This window comes from Pollachius pollachius (genome assembly GCF_949987615.1).
Source record: "Pollachius pollachius genome assembly, chromosome: 2".
Lineage (NCBI taxonomy): Eukaryota > Metazoa > Chordata > Actinopteri > Gadiformes > Gadidae > Pollachius > Pollachius pollachius.
In genome coordinates, this window is record NC_136935.1 from 14838086 (window position 1) to 14864241 (window position 26156).

A 26156-nucleotide genomic window follows, 5' to 3' on the forward strand; every position below is an offset into this window, starting at 1 on the left:
ACATGCATGAATATACTCTGTATGTATGCGGACATACAGCCATATTGTTATCATTCAAAGGTTTTTTCACATTGATTTGTCTTGGATAGCATGCACACATTTGCAACAGCTTAGTGACACTGCTTGCTTATTTCTGAAAGTGAGAATCCTTTTAACCATGAACATAATGGACCGAATAACAGACATTTGTTTGCTTGGATCTGCACACTACCACCACCACCACCACCACCACCACCACCACCACCACCACCACTGTTGTCCAGAGCCGATAAACATGGTTGGATGGATGGATGGACAGAAGTGCTGCCAAACGTAGTGGGGTGGCAAAAGTAGAGAAAACAGACACATAGAGGAGACAGACACATTGAGAAATGCAGGAAGTAAGCTTACATCTCGCGCCAGGAGATGTACAACGGAGGTCACCATGTGTGTTGGGGGGGGGGGGGGCTGGCAGCTGTGCACCTCGTGGTTAAGGGTGTGCATAGGGAGGATCTGCCCGGCATGGCGCTCTGGTAAAAATACTCCGGGGCTCCCGGCCAGCCAGGCAGTAAAGACCAGAGGACACCAAAGCTGTGTTGAGAGATCGGCAGAAGCAGCCCCCCCGTTATCCCTACCAAACGCGCGTGTCTGTGTGCATGTGCGTGTGCCATATGGAGATCTACATATGTGTGTATGTACATATATATATATATATATTTGATGTTCTATTTTGGATGGGGGTTGTAAATCTTGCTCAGTTGCCCCATCATTTCTGTGCGATGGCTGCGCTGATGTGACCAGATTAAGTTGCATCTCTCCGGCTGAATTCCCCACTGCTGACCTTTACTCTCCGGTTACTTTGGGGTCTTGGGGTGAGACAATATTGAGTGAGACAATATTGAAAAACTCATGACTGTTCACTGCCACACTGAAGCCATTAGGAATATGTATTTTACAATATAGATAACCATTTTTTTTTATATTATTATTTATATATACACATTCTTATCTATGTATCATTTCTGGCTAGATGTTATTGTGAAGTCTATTTGGTTTCATTTGAAATGAGCAGCATTTATTCCATGCTTTCATCACAATATGCTTTTCTTGTAATTATGCACACGCTTTTTACAATGAAACACTGCATAACACGCACCCTGGAGTGTCACCCCTGGGTGGTTAATGTCAAGCAACTGGAAGAAAATTAGTTTGCCCTTTGTCCCAATTACTGGGTCAAAACATAACAAGCACCCAGCAAACCCTTGACCCTCTGCTAATTAATCTAGGAATATGCAAATCTTGGGCATGACAGATCATCTCATAACATTCTCATTATAACCAGGGTACTGCTACTTAGATTTGGAAAATCTGCATTTGCTCCCACAAATATTTTAGAAAACTGGGTCAACGTTAATTCACTCCTTTGACAACATCTACCGCCAGCATATGATTATTTTTCGCTACAAGCGATTCTATGTTTGTGTCTAGTCTCTCTTGCCTTCTGTGTGTATGAAACATCCTTCAGTACCCTTAAAGTATTCTAATGGCCCCTCTGTCTCTCGCACCAACTACCGTCTTTCCTGTTTCTTTGGCCCGCTCCTCTCACTCTCCTCCCCTCCTCCTCTGCTGATTTCCAGAGTCTACGGGTCTTGTGCAGGCTCAGCTCCCACGGTGAGGAGATCCCCTGGAGGGATGGTGACCAGCAGCTGTCTCATATCCACGTTCTGGCTCGCCTACTGTCCCTGGTCCAAAGTTCGGCTCATAGGTGAGTACAGAGCCTAAAACGTACATCCCTTTCTTCCCCTATGATCGGTTCAACCTGTCAAGTTTTTTCAAGAAGAGTTCACACTTTTCATCCATGACCCTTTTAACATGTGTTCTGGACGGATGCTTTTTCTGCATAGTTTCTTAAAAGCATTGCAACAGAAAACTTGATAGCTAGTACTAGGTCCTTTGACCCGAGTATACTTGGAGTAACAGCTTTACTGTTACCTTTACGCCTGATCAAGTGACAGGTAAAGCAGCCCCGCCAAGCATAAGATAAAACCCCAGCACCTGGATGCCCGGCCCTTTAAGCTGTGATGGATGAATTTAGAAATGGATGTCTTTCAGGGCAAGGCGCATGCCCCCCCCCCCATGATCACAATGTTCCCTCCTCCCCCTACCTTTGTCTGTGAATGGGCCTTCAGGAGGCGGTGGCAGGCCCGCTGACACGCTCGTATTCAGAGCCACAGTCCGTGGAGCAACATATAGGTTTACACACTGCACCTTAACCCTACACCTGGACACAGGTGCGCGCCACTAGGGTGTGGATGTGTGTGTGTGTGGTTCATTTCACAACTAAACATGACAAAACACGCATGTCTCATGCGACAATATGAGTGCATAGAGGCAGGCACAAAGAAAAATGCCCCGATTTCTCTCCTAAAAACACGGTGTGTTTTTTAGGTGTGTTACTGTGTGTTAAAAAGCTGTTTGAAAACCCACCGCTGTGCGCTGTTCTCACTCTGGACAAGTGAATAGGAGGAGTTCAAATGTTTTAAATTACAAAGCATATCATCACACTGTAAAGGCCCCCCTTCGCCTCCGAACACACACCTATCCCCCATCACCGCAGGATCTGCTTTCCCTTTGGAGGGGCTGGAGGGTTATGATTAAAGTGAGGAGGGGGTCCTATTGGGTTGCTGCGTGTTCCTGTCCCCCATGTGATTGAATGGCACTTGGAACCATTGTGTTGCTTAAAGTAGTGGTAGAGTACCAGCACACGTCCATTGTGGACCGTAACTCAATACATCGGGGAGATGTGGGTGCTGGGGGTATTGAGGGTGGGGGAAATTCCTGTGTGTGTGTGTGTGTGTGTTTGTGTGTAGAAATCAAAGGCCCTTCCTTATTTACAGAGTATATCCTGGCATAATTTAACCACAAAAGGTAAAATATTGTAAGGTGTGCTTAGATGGGGATAAAAATAACCCAGGAATTCAAACCCTGCTGACTTCTGTTCTCCTGGTCTCTTGTGGATTTGTTTGTAGTGTGGAGCTGCTCTGCGATGCCCTGACGCTGGCCTCACGACTGCTGGTTCAACTGGTGACCTCTGACCCCCAGGTAAGCCTCCTGCCTGAATGCATGACTCCTGGCACTATGGTGAAGGCTGATAAAGAGGCTGTGCTGGCAGATAAAAATCAAAGGGACCTTGGAGCAGAAATGTCCCGGGCGTGGCCGATGTCAGGGAAAATCACCTCCCGCAAGCGGCCAAATGCTGCGCAGTATATTTAGCCTGGGTTGGTTTTTAAGCAGTGACGACGCAGCTTCACTGCTACTGAACAACCCTGCTTTCTCATGTTTCTTTCTGACTCCAAAGTCTGTGTGTAATGATAGTATTTTAAAGCCAAAAGGAAGGTACTGCCACATTATCCTTCCTTGCGCATTATCCTTCCTTGCACATTATCCTTTCTGGCACATTATCCTTTCTTGCACATTATTCCTTCTTGCACATTATCCTTTAGCAGGGTCTTTTTTGTTTTTCATATGTGTATTGTGTCGCACAGACCTTGTGCGCTAGTGATCTCCCGACCCTATGGGGGAGGCTGGTGTGTGGCTGCTGTGGCGACGACCATCCAGCAGAGGTGAAGCTGGCGGTCACTGAAGTGCTGGTGAACTCCACCACGCCCCTGCTGGCCAGCCCCACCCTGCCTCTGGGTGAGTCCTGACCACACACTCCTTTGTCTATCAGAAAGCGGTGGCACCCTGGCATAGGGTTTTTCTTTATTGTATGGATTTGTATCAATTCAGCTTAGTTTATTGTCCTTTTACTTGTCCTCCACAAATTATTTGCTGAAACCTCTAAATTGAAGAAGCTTTTGTGATATAATGTTGTTTTTTTTATGCGTGTGTCTGTGTGGGTCAGGCCTCTCTACCACGCTGTCTTTGTGGCGGAGCCTGCTGACACTGCTACAGGATGAGGATCAGGAAGTGCGCGACTCTGCTTCTGACTTCATTTCCCATGTTGCACCACACCTACTCCATTCAGGTACAAACCAACAGCCGGGCATAGCCTTCTGTATCAGTTGTGCTTTTTCCATACCAGCTACTATCCAGGAAGGAGGGCTTACAATGAGTCCTTTCAGGTTTGCACAAGCCAAAATGTATATTTGAAACAGAACTGAATATTCTCTGGCCTGCTATCTCTTGTCTGTGTCCTGTGAAGGAGATTCTTCTGATCAGGCATCGCAAGGGATCGCTAACTGCATGATCAATTCCAACCCATTAATCAATGGACCCATTTCACCCCCGGGATCAATAAAGTATTTCTGATTCTGACTCTGAAACACCGGCCTTGTTTGCAAACATCAAGCATTTAAGCATTGCAATCCCATCTATTACAAACATGGTACGTCGTTTGCTGACCTACAGAGAACACATGGCGCGAGAGCAACATGTTGACTTTACTGCTGATAAACACATGTTGACATTTTTTGGAGCACTGATGACGTCGTTTCTCGCAATGGTTGTTTCTTGTGGAATGTTCCTGGAACAAAGAGCGTTAATTTCCACTCTGCTTCGGGTCTTCTGGCTCGTGTGTGTCCGTGTGTCTCTGCGGTTATTTGTCATTGTGCAGAAATGTGTGATCTTTGTCTTTTAGAAGACAGAGATTGGCTTGAGAACACAAACACTGAATAACACATTGGCAGCTATCAGAGTCCCATCACGTCGTAAAGTTCTCCCACACCGTTTTGTCACCCGGACAAACCCATTCCACCGGAGGAGCGGCATCTGCCAGCCCCGCCGTCGTCACAACAACCTCGAGTGTGACTTCCTGTAAACTCTGTCATGCATACGTCCTGAGGCCCTGCCCAGGCATGTCTCTATTTTGTCTTTCCCGCATCAATAGAATCTGCCAAGGCGTCTTGCCCTACTCCCACTCTCTGGAATTCTGTTATTCTATGCTCATGCCCTTATCCTTATCTAATCCTATCGTATCTGGTGTTATTCTACACTGACAGGGCCTGAGAAGGCTAGCTATCAGTCAGAGCCTAGACATCATGACAAAGAGTTCAGACCTTCTCGCTCTAAACACACACCAAACACAATAGGCATAATTACACAGCGTGTGCGCGCCTGTGAGTGCATGATCTTTGCGGGAAACAGGGCCTGGGAGATCCCCGTTTGTTCATCCCTATCAGGTGTGTGTGTGTGTGTGTGCGTATGTGCGTATTTGTGGTTCATCCACTCTATCCGCCCAAATGTAGTCGTGATCAAGTAAAGCTTCATTATTTAATAAAATAATCCAAATGGGCCTTCTTTGCCGGGTAGGACCCAGGCCCTAGGCGAGACAGCTCGTCTAGCGGCAGTAATGCGTCAATAGGAGAGAGGTGGCTGTGTTTGGGGTGGGGGGAGGGCTGCGTTTTACAACCTGCCACTGAAGTCAAGTAGGTGAGGTGTGAGTTGGCCAGGACGGAGGCGACAGCTCCCCGTCTTTGATATGGAGGGCCAGCCAGGGATGTGAGAGCAGGGAGCTGGCGGGAGAGATGGGGGAGGTGGATCAGACCAAATGGGCTATTGTGGGTAAATTCGCTTCAAGTTCTCCCCTATTTTGTTACCTATCGCTCAATAAGTAGCAATTAACATACAGATATGCCGTTTCTCTTTTTCCAAAAAGCTTTGCATAAGCTTTGTGGCCTCACTAGGAGTATAAGGCGACAGACACTAGTTGAGAACATGAAGTGTCTGTGCACACTATAAAGTGTCTGTGCACACTGGGTTTAGAAAGTCTGCACTACAATTCCTCCAACCAAAACTCCTCGGTATGGTTTTGCGTTTTAAGTGCATGTGTGTGCACGTGGGCAAGTGCACGTTCAAGTGTGCCCGTGCATTATCACGGTAAGCAGGGCTCAGGCTTCTCCTGCCAGGGCTGTGAACCACAGTGGACCTATTGTCCCCACGGCCCAGAAGACCAAATCTAATTTAGCCCCCCCAGCCCGACACTTACACCGCCAACATGGCCACCACTTCACTTTCCCTCACTAATTGCATCTGAAATCAAACTCTACTGTGCGTTTCCCAGGTTTGTACTAATGTGAGAGAAAGACGGAGGGATGAAAAGCAAACGCTGCCAGGGACTTTGGTGGACTTTCGGTGTGTATGTGTGTGCGCGCCGTGGAGGTGGATTTACAATGTGTGTGTGTTTTAACTGAAGCAGACCAATGCACTGTTGTTCATTGTTGACAAAGCACAGTAGTGGTCGCCGCCAGTATTTATTCAAGCCTATCCTTCCTCCACTCTGCTTCAGGCCTTTCATAATGACCTGCATGCCCAGTAGGTCATAACCTACCTTAACCCCATTCCACCGTCTCAGCCCCGTGTATGGACAGACCCGCAGCAGCGACTTGTAGACCAATGTCCTGCCGTGGAAGAAAGCCTTTGTAGTGCTACACACAGACATGTTTTGTTTATTTCCCAACTGGAGACATGCAGCCCACAGGCCTACAGGCAAAGAATATCAAACATGCATTCACAGATTTACAAATCAATGGGGACAGACGTGCTGCAGGGGCCCCTCCCATCCCATAGGGAAGGGCCCATTGACTTGCATGAGAACCATTGAAAAATTAAACAAGCCCTTTCTGAGGCTAATGGTGGAACGATCAACCTCTTTGAAACTATTATATTCATGGTAATGTCTACTGGCTGCTGAAAGTCAGGATATGGGTTTTAGTCTGGATGCAGTCTTCATGGAAATAGTATCTATTGTGTCGTCATTGTGGTTGTTGTTGATGTTGTTGAACTGTGACAGTGGTTCTGGCCTGGATGTTCCCGGCCTCTGTGAGAGGAAGTTGCTGCTGGTAAGGTTTGTTTTGATTTCACACCTTCCCTGCACATAAACACTACCACCCACACAGGCTTCTGTTTCCTCTCACACCTCAGACTTCCTTGTCTTTGGGCTCCACTGTACCCCTCTTCGGGCCCTGTCAACAGGACCTGTTGCCTGTAGGATCCAGGTTATCCCAACAGGCAACCCTCATAGCCAAACCTGGGGCCTCATGCATAGAATGCAGCATAGGTTTCTGCACAAACGAATGCTCAGAAGGAGCATTTGAAGGAGGAGGAAATTTGTTTGCAGATGTTTTCCGAGATGTTTCACCAATGCGTAGCACAATGGTACAGAGTTTTCTGTTCATAGCTACTAATTTTCCTGAGATTGTGTGCACGTGAATGAGCTTAGAGTTAACACTGTGTCAACTCCCATAATTAACTAAACAGGGGTCGAGGAACACACATAATTAACCTGGATTTCTCGACAAACTGCTTGCTTGATCGGTATCATGTCATTCATTATAATATGAGGAAAATTTGCAAAAGTGGCGAAAAGCTTGATTGCACCAATTACATTTTGAAAAATGGTTACTGCTACAATAGGCCTGTTGAACTGCAGTGTATGGGAAACTAATGTAGCACAGAGTCGGGCGAATAATGCAATCCCAAACCCTGGATACCCCACAGCTAGGGGTACTGGCCTGTCCCCGCCTCTGGTCATTTAAAGTGTGTTTATCATAACTAGTAAATTGCACTTCCTTGGTGTGTGAAGTCCCAGTTCCCTCTGTGAAGTCATCGGAGGATCTGTTCTGAGAAATTCATACACACAAAAAATCCTTCCTGTGTACTTCTCTGCACAGCATTATGTAGTGTTCCGGCACCTGGCATCGACATGTCCCTCAACTTGCCAGGTGAAATATTTTGCTGTAGAAAACCTTTTCTCTTGTCTACAAACTTAGATATTCGCTGGTTAACAAAATAAATAACACATTTTCAGTGACATGAAAATATTAGTGTAGCCTAAGTCCCCCATGGCAGGCGATTAACCTTGGATGACTACACACCCTCTCGCAGCCCATGCAGATGCCAGCGATGACCTCTCTGTGATTTCTTATCCGTTCTCCTGGCCCATTTCTGACAGAACAGCCCCTCCCCCACCCTATCTGTTCTCCATCCCTCTCCCTTTATCCCTGCTCAATAAGACATGCGATACCCCCAGTGCTGTAACCCCCCCTACTCTACCACTGACGTAATGTCACCCTTGATGTCTCCTGCTTTCAAAATAATAACTTAGATCAGTGTCAGGCTGAGTGGTTTTAGTTGGAAGATGTCAGTGTTTATCCATCTTTCACTGTGGCCATACATGTGTGTGCAGTGGAGGGGCTTAGGTTCATTAAGATGTATACAGTAAAAAACTCGAATGGGCTCATGTCGAGGCTCACAGTGCTTTGCTGTGCTATTTCGGCGTATGGTGTGACTGATTAAAACGAGTCGCACGTCTCAAATTGTGTATATTTACAAAACAAAATATTTCTTTGAAATCTCTGTGCTGTAAAGCCAGAGGTCTGTCCTCATTCGCAAATGGAAAAGTTATCATAAGCCCCAATGTGTGTGTGAACAAACGACCATGCCGTTGTACCATGTCGCAAGCGACACTGCCAAGGTTAAGCTTTAACTCTTGTGCGCGCCTACGCACACACACACACACACACACACACACACACACACACACACACACACCATGGTGTGTGTGTGTATTGGCCGTGCCCAGTCGTGGTGTAACCAGAGAGTGCCAGTGGGTGCAGTGCTACACCCAGTGTATTCACACCTGCTGCCCTGCCCCAACCTCCAGCCATTCAACTGAAACCCTTTTGTACTACTGGGAGATAAGTTTGTCAAATACATGCACAGTTATTCGGTGTAAAACAATACTGACTTACAGCGACCCACATGCCCCCACACGCACATGCACACACTCTTTTCTCAACACACACCCACACAGAATACACACACTAAACCCACGCGCCGATATGGGCGTGTAAGACTATCCCCTTGAGAAAATAGAGTGGTGTCCTGCTTAAAGCCGTGGGGGGAGATTGCATTAAGCGATGTGTAAAAACCACAGCTTAAAGAAAAGAACTTGAGGATGAATTGAATGCAGCTAAGATTTCCTATTGTGAGGGTTGATAGGAGGTGGAGGAGGAGGTTGTGTTGGTGAGGTTATGAGGCTGCTGCCCTGGTCCTGCTCACATCAAGGCCTTCTGAGAAACCCAAAACAGAGCAGGGGGTGGAGGGCAGCTTTTCGGTAAAGAAAGGAATTTGTCACTCAAACCTGACCACCTGTCAGAGCCCTGTAATACATTGCAATCAGCAGCATCTCTTTATGTCCTCTAAACTGGCCGTCCCAGCCTCCACACCCAAACCCCACCTCCACCCTCCAGGAATCAAGACGTACACTGTGTGTGTGTGTGTGTGTGTGTGTGTGTGTGTGTGTGTGTGTGTGTGTGTGTGTGTGTGTGTGTGTGTGTGTGTGTGTGTGTGTGTGTGTGTGTGTGTGTGCAAGCTCCTGAAAACCACGCTTCACAAGCTTTCTCTCACTCTTCCCATGGTGTGTCTTGGCTGGTGGCTCCAAATGTCTTTTGATGTCTCTGGTGTTACCATCTGACTGACAGTGTGACAGGTAGTTGCTGCATGGACAACTGGAGCCATTAGCCGTAGTGATGATGTTAGACAGACACACACACACACACATCCCCCGGCGCCGCCTGCGTTAAAGGTGTTTGTCCTGGCACCTCCACTTTCCCTCCTTTTTTTACAAGCCCAGCAGATATCTACCTGACCCAAGGGCCCTCTCAAAGGAGAGCGGCATACTCTCTGTCACATGGAGGCCTGAAGGCCCTGATGTAGATTCAATGTTTTGAACTAGAGTTGAAGTAACTTAATGTGAACTTTTACGCAACCAAAACATCTATCACATTTGTACGGTTCTACGTTGATCGGTTAATGACCATGTGTTATCTTCTTGATACATTAATGATTGTTGTGGTGATTTTTTTTTAAGGTTATTTCTTTAATAGACGATGGATTTGATAGATGATAGTAGGAATACCAACGCCCTACTGTGTACTGCCAGTGTCGATCAGGCTCTAGCTGTGTTTTTATTGGCAGGAATGTAATGGTTGCCTTTCTGTTTCAGAGGATCGTCTCTAGTCATCGCTTTAGTGGACCAATTCAAACACACTGTTGAGACCATTTGCAAGAAGCCTGTCATTTACCAATGTTCTGAACATCCAGGTCAAATTTGGCATCCTTTCTGCTCCCTTTGCCTCTTGGCATGTTCCTTTTGTTACATGCTGCGGAGTTAACCACCAGGACTCGTCGGTTCTGTTAAGCACGTGTGTTTAGCTTTCAATGTGTATTGGTAAAGGGAACAGTTTAGATCTCGCTCTATCTCACTCTCTCTCTCAGTTTGAATAACTCTCTCTCTGTTTGACTAGCTCTCTCTCGCTCTCTCGCTCTCTCTCTCTGACTCACACATATCACACACACTCATCCCCTGATGGTGGTTAGATTACTGATTTATAGTTTTGTTTCCCAGAAGAGCTTCCAAAGCCAGAGGAAACAGACACACAGACAGACAGACACACACATTGACACACACACACACACACACACACACACACACACACACACACACACACACACACACACAGTCTGCCTCATTGCACAGCTGTGCATCAATAACACCTGTAAATCGTTGATTGCTCCGGGCCCTAGATAACATATTGGCTGCAGATTTACCCCAGGCACCATGACTGGATACCCCCAGTGTCCACAATGTTTAGTTTGTGATCCTCTGTGCCAAAGCAGAGTGTTGGAAGTGTGGGTGTATGGTGTGTTCTGCATGTTCATTCCCTGCTCCGGTCCAGGGCCCAGAGACAAAAGCCCTGGAATCAGCAGGGGGGGGGGGAGGGTTTGTCTGATTTTTAATGAGTACAGTCAAACCCCCCCACCTCACCCCACCCCTTACTAAGCAGTAACTGTCAGACGAGCCCTTGTGGTTGGTTTACCACGCCGCCCATCAAAGGCACAGAGACATTCCTGTGTGCTGCTTCATCTCCCTGGCGACCTGGGCTAGTGCTCACGTGCCGTCTAAGAAATTGACAAAATATATTACAATAGTTTATGTATTTAAACTTTTTCATAAACAGTTTTCCTCTATAGTTGTTTTTTGTAATTGGTATGCTACGTGAACTTATATTGTGTTGAGTTTAATGTGACAGCCAGGTCCTGTATGCTATGAGACCATATGGTCATTTCCGTGTGCTGCAGCAACTTGGTCATTCCCATGTTTTTATGAACTTTGCTGACATTGAGTTGTATCTGAACGCATGTGGTTGTTGATGTGCTATGTGAATGTATACCAATTTCAGTTCAGTGTGAAGCCCTGTGTGAAGTGAGGACCTCCACAGGGCGCCACGTGAACGTATTGAAATAGTTGTTTCACCTGTTCACTGTGCAGATGTGGCCGGAGTGAGCGTGTCCCCCTCGGTGGCGCTGGACCAGGGCGTGGGGGCGCTGTGTGCGCTCCTGGTGGTCTGGGGACAGGAGCGGGCCGGCCTGCTGACCCTGGCAGAGTGGCTGCTGGGAGATGAGGAGAGCACACCGGAAACCGCCGATGAAATTCCTTCAAGTCTGGTAAGATCTGGTTTGGTTTTTGTCTAGTTTGAAGTGTTTCTGTGTTTTTGGTCTGTCTTAAAGCCCTAGAAGGGCTTGCGTTCTTGTGAAGTAAAATAGAATGGAAATGGTGGGAGTCTGCAGAACAAGATTACACAGAGGGATGCCTTTTCATACTCCTAAAACAACAATCCACAAGGCTGGGGTTCTCATTGCTAATGATGGGGCGTTTAATTGTACATTCAGTCCCAGTGGGGGACACTCTTATCGACTAACTCCTGCCCGTCTACATTCAGGATGAGGAGGACGATTTCCTCTTCGAGAAGGGTGAGCTGAACTTGTGGGCTGAGCCAGTGCAGTGGGCCAGGCTGCTTCACAGACACCTGATCACCCTGACCGCCACCCTGGGCCCAGAGTCCCCCGGGCAGGCCAAGGATCGGAGCCACACTCTGCGGATACAGGTGCAGGCCCTCACCCTGGATGCCAAGCAGGCTCTGGAAGCCCTGCCGGGCCCACTGCCCCAGTTCTCGTGCGCGGTGGAGCACGCACGGCTGGTGCTGCGGCAGGCGAGGGCCACGCTGGCCCTGGACGTACTGGAGAGGCTGATGTAGCAGAAGAGACGATGCCTCGTGAAGGAGGCCAGCCGGGTTGTAGCCTCAAAACAGGAAGTCATGTTTGTGGCCTATCAGGAGCATGTAGCGACGCTTATACTGTACAGACTCAAGACGGAAATAAAAAAAGCCAGTAAGAATGTTGGTCAATCATGAACCTCCGCTTTCATTTGGATTATTTTGTACTTCAGATTTTTCATAACGGAAATGTACTGTCATCCGCATGTTATGTCGTGTACATATCTCTTTTTACATAATAAAGACTTTCTGAAGTTGATTGTCTGGCTAAATCGCAACAAAAACGTGTGCGCGTATGTGTGCGTGTGCGCGTCGAGACCATTGTTGGAGAGCATTCTTCTCTCTGTATTCAGCATTGCTCGTACACTGTTGCCTTTTGCTCTGCTTCCGCACAGCACCTGGGCCCCTGTCCCCTGTCTATAAACGCGTACTCCTGGCAGGGCTTTAGCCTTCAGCCAACTACCTGAAGCACTACTCTAAGAGTGCTTCGAGGGAAGCTCTTATGAGGAACAAAGGGCGAGGCGTTTCAGGTGAATGTATAATTGTATACATTTCCAACTGTTGTGAGCGTGTGGCTGAATTTCACTGTTGATATGAGCCGTTATTGTCCGGTTATATTTAATTTGCGCACAGTGCTTCCTGGAGAGGGCAGGCTCCTCTTTATGATCCCCTCTAGTCTTCCTGCTTACATAATTAGGAGGACCGGACAATGGACCAGTGTCCTGTGTGTGTTTGTGTATGCACAAGGCCACATTTCCTGCCTGTGTGGATCGACACAACTGTACTTTTTTGCCTCCCTTATCCTCTCAGAGCAGTGTTCAGTGTGGAAGAAGTGACGTAAGAGTGACATAAGGTTTTGAATGCCTGGAGCTTACATCTCAATTCTACATATGTTGGAGCAAGGCCGGTGTCTGTGGGGGAGTGAGATACTGTTTCCTTTGGGAGTTTAACGTGTTTTAAGGATCTCTCTTGCTGCATGTGTCTGTGCCTGTAGCATTAAAAGTCATTCATCACGAGTGGGCTGAAAGCTGAAATAGGCTGAGGGCTGTTCCAACACTAATTTTAGGGTTGCTCGTAGTAGGATTCCAAGCTGTTATGTCATTTGTTTTTCACTCAATGCTATTTTTCCTGTTTTCCATCTCCTTTCTCTCGCCATAAGAGCATTCATGTTAACTGTGTATGACCACGCTGTCACTTATTGTTCTGGGTGAAAGACGCTTTGGGTTACCAAACATGTTGGAACTACATGACATCACCAGAATGCATGTAGTTTGTTGAAATGCTTGTTTGTCTCCTACATCCTTAACTGAATACAGACTTTAGGATAAACAATGAATGATGATGAATTAATTTCCATAAAAAAAGGTAAAGGCCGCTGTTTTCATGAAACTACAGTTGTTTTAACCTAATACCACTATCAGGGTTAAGATATTTTATTTGAATTTATATCCTTCGACAAAGCCATCCGCTCAGCAGGGGGCGCCCTTGACTGTCTAAATAAATGCAGAGTCCGCTCTGATGGGGGCAGTCTTGCTCCGCTCTGATATATTCCAGTGGAAACGCACATTCCTTCATTGTGCTGCAGAGTTTAGGTGGTTCCAACTTGGAAGTTGAAACCAAGTTAAGATTTTAGAAGTTTGGAAGGATTCTTAATAAGGTCATTTAATAAATGTGTTCACAATACATGTTGATACATGAAGACTATATAATTGATCTATTTCCTCATTATTTGAAAGTTTGACCTTATAAAAACCTACAAAAATAGGTAATGTGAGTCAAGAAACGTATTGGTCCGTGCATAGTTGCCCGAAGTGGTTACTGAGTCTGAGAGTTGATTACGCAACCACGGACTTCTAAATATTCTCCTGCACTCTGTCTGTACACTTTACCCTTCATACTTGTGGTCTCGCAGAATCCACTGGCGGGGGGTTCGTGTGTGTGTGGTGGCGAACGGGCGAGAGGGAGCACAAACTCTTCGTCCACAATAAATGTTTTTCTTCTGAAATGAGAGTCCATTCAATTTAACAACATACTTTATTTGAGTGACTCATTTCACCGCTTACTCGAAATCAAACCCAACTTCCAATCCGTTGGGTGATATGACGGGGAAAAAACAACTGAAAAAGGGAGAGCTGGCATAGGGTTTCCACAAAGGCGTGGTGTAAAAATAGGCGGCCCGCCACCAGTGAATGGAAGACTTCGGGGAGGTGGCGTGTTCAGAAAAGAGCCCTACATAAAGTTTAACTACAACTCCAAAGGCCCCTCCCACCTTGTGTTTATATACATGTGCAGGCGGAGAGCGGTCAGTGAAGCACTCTGGTTCAGCGCTTCTCAAAGGGGACAAGCGACTCGATCATAACAACCTGAAACTACTTCTCCCCGTCTGTCCTTTTTTTTTCACTCGCTGCCAGTACTGGACTTGCACATCAATATTTAAGACTTCAACTACACCAGTCGTGGCACATTCTGCGCCAGTCGCGTTTAAGGATCCTGGTCGATCCTCCATGAACGAGAGAACACGACAGTAAACTTTTGGAGATGTCTTCTATTTTGTCCACGTTCTACGACATTGAGATGCTTTACAAGGTATGCATTAAAAACCATTCATTCCACCACTTCAAATCGCGGTGCTGGTTAACAGTCGTAACTTTGAATGCATGCTTATTTTCTTGCATCGCAGCCCTTGTGCTGATCATTAAATTCAGCTAACCTGTTGCTTTTTGCAATGTCACGTGAGGCTTAGCCCACACTAGTTTACTTTCAGGGGAAGGTGGCAAATATTGTAACTGACTTTCACGTTTTCCTCTTTCTCTCCAGCAACAGGAAAAGGGCATGAACATGAACGCCATCCACATTAACAGCCTCCTGGACAAGAAGGCGGTGGGCGCCCCGGTCACCACCTCGAACTCCAGTCACTCCTTTTCGCCGGGATTTTTCCGCAGAAACTCGATGAGCAACATGGACTTGATGAACAACGGCAACAAGTTCCCCGTGAGCGCGTACAACAGCCTAAAGGAGAATATGGGAGGCAGCAACTGTGCCACGGCCCTCATGAACAAGGAAAACAAGTTCCGTGACCGCGCTTTCAGCGAGGAGAGCGTGGATCGCAGCCTGGACCGCAGTCAGGCGCTGCACAATCTGCAACAGCAGAAGTCGGGCTCGCAGATCAACTCGACCCGCTACAAGACCGAGCTGTGCAGGCCCTTCGAGGAGAACGGCGCCTGCAAATACGGCGAAAAGTGCCAGTTCGCCCACGGCTACCACGAGCTACGGAGCTTGTCTCGCCACCCCAAGTACAAAACCGAGCCCTGCCGCACCTTCCACACAATCGGCTTCTGTCCGTACGGGCCCCGGTGCCATTTTATCCACAACGCCGACGAGCGTAGACCGGCCCCGGCCAACGCCAACGTGCAAGGGGAGCCCAGCAATAAGTCTGCCCGGGAGCTGTGCGGATACGGCCAGCGAGACACCATGCCACACCAGTCCAGCTATAACCAGAGGGAAAGACCAAAGCTCCACCACAGCCTCAGCTTCTCTGGATTCTCATCCCACCATGGCCTCGACTCTCAAATGCTCGATGGCCCCATGTCGCGCACCCCACCACCGCCTTCATCTACGTCCTCGTGCTCTCCGAGCTTCTACGAGGACGCGCTGTCGCCCAACTCCATGTCCTGTGTCAACAGTGCCTTCAACTTCCAGGGACAGGACTTAAAAGCCCTACTGGCACCTTTGACCGTGCACAACCCAAACGCCTTTGCAAACCACTCCAACGGCGCCTTCTATGGGAACATCCAGAGCAACATGTGCCCGCCTTCACCCACCTTCAACATGAGCCACTTGCAGTCCATGCGCCGCCTGAACGAGTCGCCGGTGTTCGAGCCTCCCTCCAGCCCGCCCGACTCCCTCTCCGACCGGGAGAGCTATGCGAGCGGGTCCCTCAGCTCCTCTGGGAGTCTCAGTGGTTCCGAGTCACCGAGTTTGGACGCTGGGAGACGGTTGCCAATCTTCAGCAGGCTGTCGATTTCCGATGACTAAATCATTCTATCTTTTGTTCGTGCTATCGGCAACGGATGAGAGCTATCCATATTCTGGCATTAGTTTTGTTTTCTATGTAACATGATAGCTGTATAAAGTAGATAGCAACAGAAGGCATTCCACCAGTGCCTTGCCTAAGGGCTGTGATTTAGAAACAGCCCCCTTGCTCTATCAGGCAAGACACACTTTTCCTTGGATAGATGTGTAAAATGACTTGACAAGTTGAGACTGTAAGCGGTTTCAGATTTCTTCCATCCTGCCAAGAATATGCCTTGACTCAAAGTAAAAAAAACAAAACCTTTTTTTTTTTACCTGAAAGCTTCAATTTCCATTCCAGAACTGCATTGTCTCATAGCGCCACCCAGTGGTTTGTTTGGTTAGTCTAATTTGTTGCTTGGTTTAAAAAGCACTCGAGTTTGGTCGGTTTGGGGGAAATCACTGCTGATGGTTGGATCTATATATATTTTTTTTAGCTGTTCGAGTGATTACATAGCGGTGCTGACTTGCTATGGACTATTTAACTTATTTATTATCTTGTGAAAAAGTATAGGCTACATTGGTAATTTGTGACCATACTGTATTTATCAAGTATGATGAAGCAATAGATCTATATTCTTTTATGTTTAAATTATGATCGCCATTATTAATCTGCATAAAGTGGAGTGTATGTTTCTTTCACAGTAATATATATATATATATTTTGGTTGTTTTTCCTCTTTTTTTTTGTAACTTCACTTAGTTATTTTTTATTGTAAATGAGTAAAAAAAAAAAGATCTTAATTTAAGAGAACGTATGTGATATTTATTTCATTATGTTTCCTTGTTTACGTTAAAGTTTTTGGTGATTGCTGTTTACTCTGGAGGTTGCATGATAGTGCTGTTGGAGGATCCATTTTTTTCCTAAAGACATTTTTCTCTTCTGTAGAATGTAAACAGTGTGTTTGTACAGACCGTCCAAACCCTACATCTTTACCTTTTTTTTTCTTCTTGCGTTAAGACCAGACTTCAATAACCAAGAACCCAATTCAATAAATCAACCAAAATGTATTTAAAATAATAATAATTTCTCGTTTTTGTACGGGGGTGACACTGTGATTCTAGCCATGTGCTGAAGAATGTAGCAATCCCTTGTGCCCAAGTATTATTGTTTTTTTCCAGTGCCTGGGGTTCACCATCTTGACCTGCCTTAAGATTAACCAAATAAAGTATTTTCCTATATATGAAATCCTTATTTTTACACAAGTTGTATTGAATGTAGATTACTTTGGGCATATTTTTTTGTCATTTATTTGAAGGTTGTTACCACTCAAAGAAACTCTGGAGTGACAACAGTAAACTTTTCTCCCCATTCCTCAACACTTATCTTTTAGTTTTGTTTGACATGAAATGTAGTCTTGAGTTTTTTTGCTACAGGATCGGCGGGGGGTTTAAGACATGTTTGGTTTGTACATAGTAGGTACATGGCGATGCGCACTACTACTTTTGACTACTTTATCAGAAGTAAAGCTTTTTGAATGTGACGAAACGGACAAATGACAACACAAGTTCTATTCGGGGACGGGGGGCGATTCACTACAAACTGAGCTTGAGACTCTTTTGTGCTGTACATTTTATTTTGTAGTTTTGTCCCAATAAAATCATTTTGAAAGTTAACATACATCTCCATATTCTTTAAAGCTGGCTTTTGGGGTTTCATCATGCTGTTTATTCACAAATAACACTATCTTTCTGAAACTGTCCTTGTGATCATACTATATATTCTCACCACTAATGACCATCCAAACCATCAAATCGATGATCTTCAAACATGAGACTGGAGGTTTGGTGTGGTTAGCGTAGCTTCGGCCAGCGGGCTGTTATGGAGCACCAACCCCACTGGTTGATGCTGTGTCACGGCCTGTTAAGGCCGATGTCCCGGGTTGTTTCCCCGAACAAGAAACACACTTTGTGCTGCTCGCTTCAGAAGGGAAACCACAATGGATGTGGTCACCTTTATTGAACAACTCCTAATGAGCCCATCCAAAGTATGAAACATAGCATGCCAGGCTTCATCATGACACATGGAAAGCTTGTGCAACAGCATAGTAAGTGCAATCGAATGAGTCACAACACAATAACAAATGATTCCCATACCATCGGGCAATTGCAATAGCCTCAGGTCCATGTCTCAGTGTATCCAGGTAAAAGTTTGGGGATAAGTGATTTTTTTCTCTTGGTTGGTCCTGCCTTCACCATCCTCTGACCTAGTGAACAATGGCATCTATTTAGAAAAAAACACAGACAGCTATTGCCATTATGCCGTAGGGTGGATGAACTCACACACCCAACAACCTTGGATGCAATGAGGTGGTCTTTTTGTCTCTCATAGTCTGTGGACACAAGCAGATCTGCTTTGTAAGAGACTGACCATACTATCAGGATTGTGGTAGTATGTTTGTGTTTGAACGGTTTCCATAGCATTGCCTGGCAGATTGTACAATTCCCTTATTCCTAACTTCAAACGTTGCTGGGAGAGATATAGTATTCTGCCAATGTGGAAGAGGGCCCTATGCCAGCATGCTGTGGTTTCAGCATGTCCAGAAGAGATTAAGGGACCAAGTCTTAAAGATAGGAGATGATGACGACAGGGGAAGCTCATCCCGTGCCCTTCTTGCTAAAATGTAACATTGCTAACTCTGAACACAACCAGCTGCAGTAGACATCTGTGGGGGTGAAATGTGAAATAGACGTGTGGGGCTTTGACTGCCTTTTATTTTGTTTTCTGGGAACCTCTTTACACTCCAGTTTCTTCGCTTTGGTTATTTTTCCCAAGAGTTATCAGGGATTGCAAAGTCATTAAGAAAATAAAAGTCCAGAAAGCAAGCGGTGCCAGGAGTTCATAGCGAGATAAGGGCCCGCCGATAAGGGCCCCTGGCAAACATTCACTGTGCCGTAAGGATTACATAATAAGATGTTTATCAGGCCCAAGCCAAAGCGGCTCAGTGAGAAGAAGAGGCAACACATATCTGCGGCCGTGTGTGAGAAGAAGCGTTTTGCTCTGATTAGGGTTCCTTATTAGGTGGTTTAAAACTGGATGGAGCATATGAAAAACACTGTTATGTCTAAGAAGTGGTTTGTGTGTGTGTGTGTGTTTGTGTGTGTGTGTGTGTCTGTGCGTGCAGGGATGTGTGCGTGCATGTATGTGTGTGTGTTGTTGTTTACGTGCATGTGTGTGTGTTCAGGAGGCTGGTCTGGTGAATGGCTCGGCAGCTCCTACAATCAGAGGAAGTACTTTGCGTTGTGATTAGCGCAGGAAGTGCCGCGGTTCCTGGCCACTACCCATTTCCACCTCGGTCCTGCTATTTTTCTCCCTCTCCTCTTCCTCTTCCAGCTTCACCCTCCCCTCTGTTTTTATTGAGGCGGAGGAGCTTGTTGTGTTGTGTTGTGTTGTGTTGCGGACGCTCCTACATGCTGCTATTTGTGTTCTGCTGGCCTGCCCTGGGAAGCCCGGCTCGTCCTGGTATTGTTTTGCGGTGCTGTCGTCACAGGCCAGAGTCCGGCCCTGGGGGGGGAACTTTCTTTTCAAAGCATATTTCATCCAGAAGGAGGCCATGTTAGAGAACTATGTGTGAGTGTGTTTGTGTGTGTGTGTGTGTGTGTGTGTGTGTGTGTGTGTGAGTGTTTGTGTGTGTGTGCGTGTGAGTGTTTGTGTGTGTGTGTGTGTGTGTGTGTGTGTGTGTGTGTGTGTTAGTGAGTGATGGATGATGCGATGGGCGGGGGGGGGGGGGGGTGGCTTACAGCCCACAAGGGAGCACTTACCGAGCCTTCCCAAATCCCTTATCATTTGCAAAAATCACTTGCACTGTTATTATTGTTCGTTTTACCAATAGTCTTTCGGAAATACCATTCTCACTGCCATCGGCATGAAACCATATATACTGTGGTGAGAGTTTGAGCGGAGCCTCCAACTACCAACCCTCCACCAGCGTGTTTTTCACAGCCTGATCTGGGACATACTCAGTGCTTTTACATTCAGGGAAGTGACCCTGTCCGAGCGCTTGGAGGAAAGGCCGGTTTGAATCAACAATGAATGGATGCTGGATGACCTGTTGGCCCTGTCTGGGGCGCGGACGTCCAGCGGAGGTCCTCTGGCCGCACGGGAGGATGGGGGCCGGGGGCCGCAGAGAGAGAGAGCGAGGTCGGGGGGCGGGGGGTGTCAAGCGGTGCTCGGCCCTGTTCCTGTCCTGGCGCTCATCTGTCTTAGCGGTAAATATTTACAGAGCATCTTTTCAGAGGCCCGAGTGTTTACCGCTCCTCTCCGATGGAGACCACGCGCATTACGGCCAGAGTAAACCAAGAGCTCCAGTGTGTGTGTGTGTGTGTGTGTGTGTGTGTGTGTGTGTGCGTGTGTGTGTGTGCATGTGTGTGTCTGTGTGTGTGTGCATGCGTGCGCGTGCATGTGTGTGTTTGTGTGTGTGTGTGTGTGTGTGTGTGTGTGTGTGTGTGTGTGTGTGTGTGTGTGCGTGCGTGCGTGTGCGTGTGTGTGTGTGCGTGTGTGCGTGGTTTCAGGATGAAGTACTTCCCTTAGTTCCTCCGCAGTTTACTAACATTGGTCCCTGGCTGCCGTTCAGGCCCGGACTCTGAGCGCTGGCCTGGTTCTTAATCCACTGATGTTGGAATGATGAGGGAGAGAAAGAGAGAGAGAGAGAGAGAGAGAGAGAGAGAGAGAGAGAGAGAGAGAGAGAGAGAGAGAGAGAGAGAGAGAGAGAGTCTCATTGCAGTGTCGTCATACCTCACCCTCTTTCTATCACGTCTCTACATCGCTCTCTTTGTCTTGCCGGTGGTTTGGTGATGACTCCTATATGCCAAGCAGAGAGAGAGAGGGTGAGAGGGAGAGAGAGGGTGAGAGAGAGAGAGAGAGAGAGAGAGAGAGAGAGAGAGAGAGAGAGAGAGAGGAAGTAGAGCAGTCTGGTGTATGTGTTTAACTGGCCCTTCCCTCAGCACAGACTCTGGCCGGTGATGACATTATCAGCGTTAGCCGTCAAAACATTCAGATAAAGTGTGTTTGATTACTTTCTTTCAGAATACACATCATGCAAGGGGATTATTATTATTAATCCCCCCCCCCATTATTAGCTGGACGTTTGTTGGACCAATGCAAGATTGTGGTATAAGGATTCTAAAAGATTTCTAAAAGCGCTTTGGTGAACTTGGTCAGGTGAAAAGGCCAATGTCAATGCGTCAGACACCAGTCCCTGAGACATACCTTTCACCAGCCAGCGTGGAGGGCCTTCTGGAGCTCACACAGAGCCCCCAGGCAGAGAGGGCCACAGGGAGGGGGGAGAGAGGGGGTTATGAGGTGAATGGTCAGAATGAAGGGGTCAGTAGTGGAACAGAAATTCCAGAAAGTAAAAAACTAAAATCCCAGCCAGGGTTTGGTTCCACCCCTTCCCCCCGGGCTCCGGTGGTTTTCAGAGATCGGTGGTTTCTCCGGGCTAATGGAGGCTCGTCAAGTCATTCCACATCGTTTGACCCCCACAAAAAAAGTCCGGTTCGGACTCACCACTCGGCGGACCCGGAATGTCCACCTCTGGGAGAAGTGGGCATTGGAGACGCAGCTGTAAAATGTGACACGGCCATGTCCAGGACTTTACTTAGTCTGGGTGTGGTCTCACACATGATTGGCAACCAAGCTCAATGTGAAGGGGTTGGAGGGCTGCTGGAGTGGGGGGGCCATCCACCCGGCCCCCGGAGCTTGTCAGGGCCCCGTGTGAAAGCGCGGCGCAGCGTGAAAGGCTGGGAGTGTGGCTTTGGGCAGCAGTAGAGAGCGCCTCCGGTAACCGGCCCCGACCCACAGTGCCTCAACAGAGCCAGCCACACATGAGATTTGGGTAATGAATGCGGTTGCGGTGAATGAGCGTTCGCGATGAGCCCTGCGGTCGATGAGCGAGCACGCTCGATTGAGAGAGAGAGAGAGAGAGAGAGAGAGAGAGAGAGAGAGATTATGGACTATGCTAAGTTATACGTTTGGAGAGCAGAGTAGAAAATATTTAATGGGAGTGTTTATTTGGAGAAGTTCTTGGCAAGCACGCACATCCCTGACTTCTCTCATTTGCCATTTTACTCAGTAAACACTCTGCAGCATGGAAGCATGGATCATTGAGGTCAGTTAGCATGGCGATGGAGCATGCATCGCCCTGTGTGTGTGTGTGTGTGTGTGTGTGTGCGTGTGTTTGTGCGTGCGGGACGGACCATTTTCCACCCATACATTTGTGTGTGGGTGTGTGTGTGAGCAAGAGCGAGAGAATGTGTGAGTGTGTCCTGGTGAACCGGTGATCCGCGGTATAATTACATATAATCATCCAAAATGTTTATGCTGTAGCAAAAGCATAGCTAAGATGAGTGAGTGGCTACTCAGGCTAGCCTATAGCTGCCTCGGGAGTCCAGGCTGGACCGCCCGGTCATTAGCCAGCCCCAGCAGCAGCCTACCGGGCTCCACACACCCGGGGTCTGGGGGTCTGGGGGTCTGGGCGTCCGGGTAGGAGGGAGGATTCGAGCTTAGCGCACCTTTGAGGTTTGACCTTCATCTGGAAGGAAGTTTAAAATGGGTCAAAGGTCAGTCGAACGCGGAAATGACACAGTTTACTGTGTGTGTTTGTGTGTGTGTGTGTCTGTGTGAATCTGTGTCTTTAACTATGCAGTGTGTGTGTGTGTGCATGTGTGTTTATATATGGCGGTGTGAGAGTGCGTGTGTTTTAGAAAGTATAATAGAATGTGTGTGTGTTTGTATTTGTGAGTGTGTTTGTATTCGTTTGTGTGTGTGTGTGTGTCTGTGTGTGTGTGTGTGTGTGTGTGTGTGTGTGTCTGTACTAAAGAAGGGAGGGAGGGAGGGAGGGAGTGAGGGTGTGGTGGGGGGGTTCTGGTCCGGCTTTAGTCCTCTGACTCATGTCCATATTTCATATCTCAGCGGCTTTCAAACAAAGCCGTGCAATGTTGATACAATCTCCCGGCGCATTGACTGGGGGGCTGGAGGATGTGTGTGTGGGAGGGGCTGGTTGTTCCTTGGGTAGTGGTGGTTGGGATGGGGGGGAGGCTGCTTACTTATACGGTTTCCCATTCTCAGTTTGGATTTACATCTATGTCTGCGTTCTCTTGAGGTCATTCGGTCGGCGTGTTGTTGAATGACGTGAATATGATAGCAAGATGATGACAAACAGATGATCATATCAATGATTCTTTAGTGTGTTGGTTTGAGATGGTGTATCTGTGTTTGTTTGTGTGTTCATCTGTGTGTGTATCTGTGTGTGTGTGTGTGTGTGTGTGTGTGTGTGTGTGTGTGTGTGTGTGTGTGTGTTCACCTGTGTTTACATAATCTTAAAGCAAAATTACATTTTAACTGATACAATATGAGAACAGAAACTGCTCTGAACTGTAGGCAGAACAGCTGGGTGAAGTCATTTGAGCATATATCAGTCTGAGATATTTGCATTTTTGTTTTGCCAAACTACATCCTGGGTGTGTGTGTGTGTGTGTGTGTGTGTGTGTGTGTGTGTGTGTGTGTGTGTGTGTGTGTGTGTGTGTGTGTGTGTGTGTTTGTCGAATACATTTGTATGTTTAGTTTTTTTGGATAGTTAATAGAAATGTTTTGGAGTAGCTCACAGAGATCCATGAATCGGCTAGCTAGCATCCTCTATCCATCAATGCCCTCTTTAAGGGCAGTAGGCCGAAGCAGTAGCACAGACCACCTTTATCCCTGGTTCTCAGGACACCCATTCATACAACTAAGCAGGGGAGCTATCTATGCCATGTGCACTGGACAGACACACACACACACACACAAACATTCTGCATACCCCTTCGCCAACACACACAGAAGTACATATCCACACATTGACCACACATATACACACCTACATGCACGCGCACAGTGTGTGTGTACCTATTACTATGACTGTGTGATACGTGTGTCGTGTGTGTATGTGTCTCAGCGTGTGCACACTGCTTTGCATCTGGCACGATGCATAAACAAGCAACTCTGTTTACTGTCAATGAAGATAGATTTCCTTTTACAAACAGCCCATATTTATTTGAATGATTGATCTGAAAAAATGAACGCCTTTGATCAGTTATGTGTTTACCTTGTGCATTATTTGGCTGTGTTTACTTGTGTTTTGCTTGCCTTGTTTATGTGGTGCGTTACTTTGTGTGTTACATGGTGTGTTACATAGTTTGTAACTTGATGTGTTTAATGATTGTGTCAATTAGTGCATTTCATTAGTGTGTGACGGGTGTGTTACTTTTGTGTCAACGGTGAGGTAATTTATGTTTTACCTGGTTTGGTAATTGGTGTTTGTTAATTGGTCTGTAACCTGGGTCCTGCTTTCAACTACCGCAGGTTAGTTAACTTTGAATGGAGTGCTTCCTTCGACTGTTGGTATTCTTGGTTTTAGAACAATGTATTTCCAACCAGAGGAACAAGTTCACTCAATCTCTGATAGAGTGAACCTGAAAATGGGCATTCATGACAGCTTTCAAAAGCCATTATCTATCACAATCTGAAAAAGTGATCATTCAGGGCTCCCATAGATGTCATTGCTATGTGGGTGCATTAATCGATTGAAGCCTAGTTGGTTAATTTGCATTCATTTGCGCTAATGCCAACTTCACCAATTGGAAAAACAGTAATTGCAAGACTAGTTGAAGCCATCTGGCATTCTGCAAGTATGCTAGAGAATTGTTTTTGTTTTGAAAGAAAGATGAAGCTGTAGTTTGCTTTAATCTCACAGTTCACTGTAGTGACATACTTTGAACGTGCATCAATTTGCACAACAAAACAATGTCAATAAATTTGATCAATCTAATTAGTCTAATCTTCATATCTGAAACTTCTGGCATTCCATAAATTCAGATTTAACATATCCGGTTAAGTTGGTTAATCCAGCTTCTTGAAACAGAAATGTTAATTGAATGTTAATGTCATGTTAATTCCAATGTTAATTGGTGTGTGTGCTCCTCTCTGTACTGAAGAGTAGACCTCTGGTTGCTTGTCAACCGGCCAGGCTGGGTGGTGGACGTCAGGTTCTTGCTGTCAGAGCCTTCCATTGGGCCAGAGCAAGCAGACCGGTCTTCAGGTAAAGAACCCACGTATTCACACTGACCCCAATGCCACACGTGGTTGTTGTTGTTGTTGTTGTTGTTGTTGTTTTTGTTTTATGGTAATGCGGGCCCTACCGCAGGCCTGTAGGAATGTGAACACACACACACACACACACACAAACACATGCACTCACCTCCACGTTGGTTGCTATTTAGCTAACCTCAAAAGTCTCCTTGTTTGGATTGTTGAGTCAACTTGTTAAAAAGTCCTATTCAGGAACCCATCAAAGTCCTAAAGCATTACAAATAACAGGCCAGGATATGCTAGAATGGGCTAGAATAGGATCAGATAGAAGGGAAGACAATCGCCAGCTCACCATGTGGAACTCCTTGTAACAATAAACAGTATTATATACAGATGACTCACGGTCACGAGACTCAGTTATAGAATAACCATGCACTTTGGAGTCTTGTGCCGGCCCTCTCCCCCTTCTCCTACTCCTCCCTCTGTCATTCCCTCCCACTATCTTCCTCCTCCCCTCCTGTCCTCCCTTCCTCCTCCTGATGCAACCCGTTGCCAACACATGACGCATTAGCAGTAGTTTTTGTGTGAACTAGTCAAGGGAAGGGAGAATGTTGTGGGAGGGGCCTTTCGTTATTAAACACGCGTTGCAGCCTTGACTCTACGTGGTCACTGTCTATGATGTGTCAGGGAGAACAGCACTTTAGCCAACACAATATGGACGATATGCACCACAGGGATGATATGCACTTCCCTCTAGTGACCTTCCAACGGTCTCCCCGTACATGCTTGGCCTACTCTCTCTACGCTTTCTGGCCTCCAGTCAACCCTGCCGCCGCTCTGTCCAACATAGGCCTGTGATGTACCATTTCCCCATTCACACACTCACACACACACACACACACACATACACGCACACAGACACAGAC

The 26156-nt window shown here is 46.8% G+C and overlaps 3 protein-coding genes across 3 annotated transcripts in view; all 3 read left to right on the forward strand.

Moving 5' to 3' along the window:
- thada (THADA armadillo repeat containing) overlaps positions 1–12354 on the forward strand; it is a 67810-nt gene extending 55456 nt beyond the window's left edge. Inside the window, exons 33-38 of the mRNA XM_079730264.1 lie at positions 1617–1744; positions 3009–3081; positions 3525–3675; positions 3884–4006; positions 11312–11487; positions 11763–12354. Coding sequence (XP_079586390.1) covers positions 1617–1744; positions 3009–3081; positions 3525–3675; positions 3884–4006; positions 11312–11487; positions 11763–12077 — 966 coding nt within the window. The 3' untranslated portion in view covers positions 12078–12354. The remainder of the gene's footprint in view (positions 1–1616; positions 1745–3008; positions 3082–3524; positions 3676–3883; positions 4007–11311; positions 11488–11762) is intronic.
- The window catches only part of ttc7a (tetratricopeptide repeat domain 7A), a 197803-nt gene extending 178525 nt beyond the window's left edge, over positions 1–19278 (forward strand). Inside the window, exon 21 of the transcript XR_013811576.1 lies at positions 19240–19278. The gene's annotated coding sequence lies outside the window, so the exon portion shown is untranslated. The remainder of the gene's footprint in view (positions 1–19239) is intronic.
- On the forward strand, positions 14416–17783 carry zfp36l2 (zinc finger protein 36, C3H type-like 2). The gene is made up of 2 exons (XM_079730117.1): positions 14416–14681; positions 14913–17783. Exons 1-2 carry the CDS (start codon positions 14634–14636, stop codon positions 16128–16130), a joined length of 1266 nt encoding a protein of 421 aa, XP_079586243.1. The 5' UTR covers positions 14416–14633; the 3' UTR covers positions 16131–17783.
- Positions 19279–26156: the final 6878 nt, after the last annotated feature.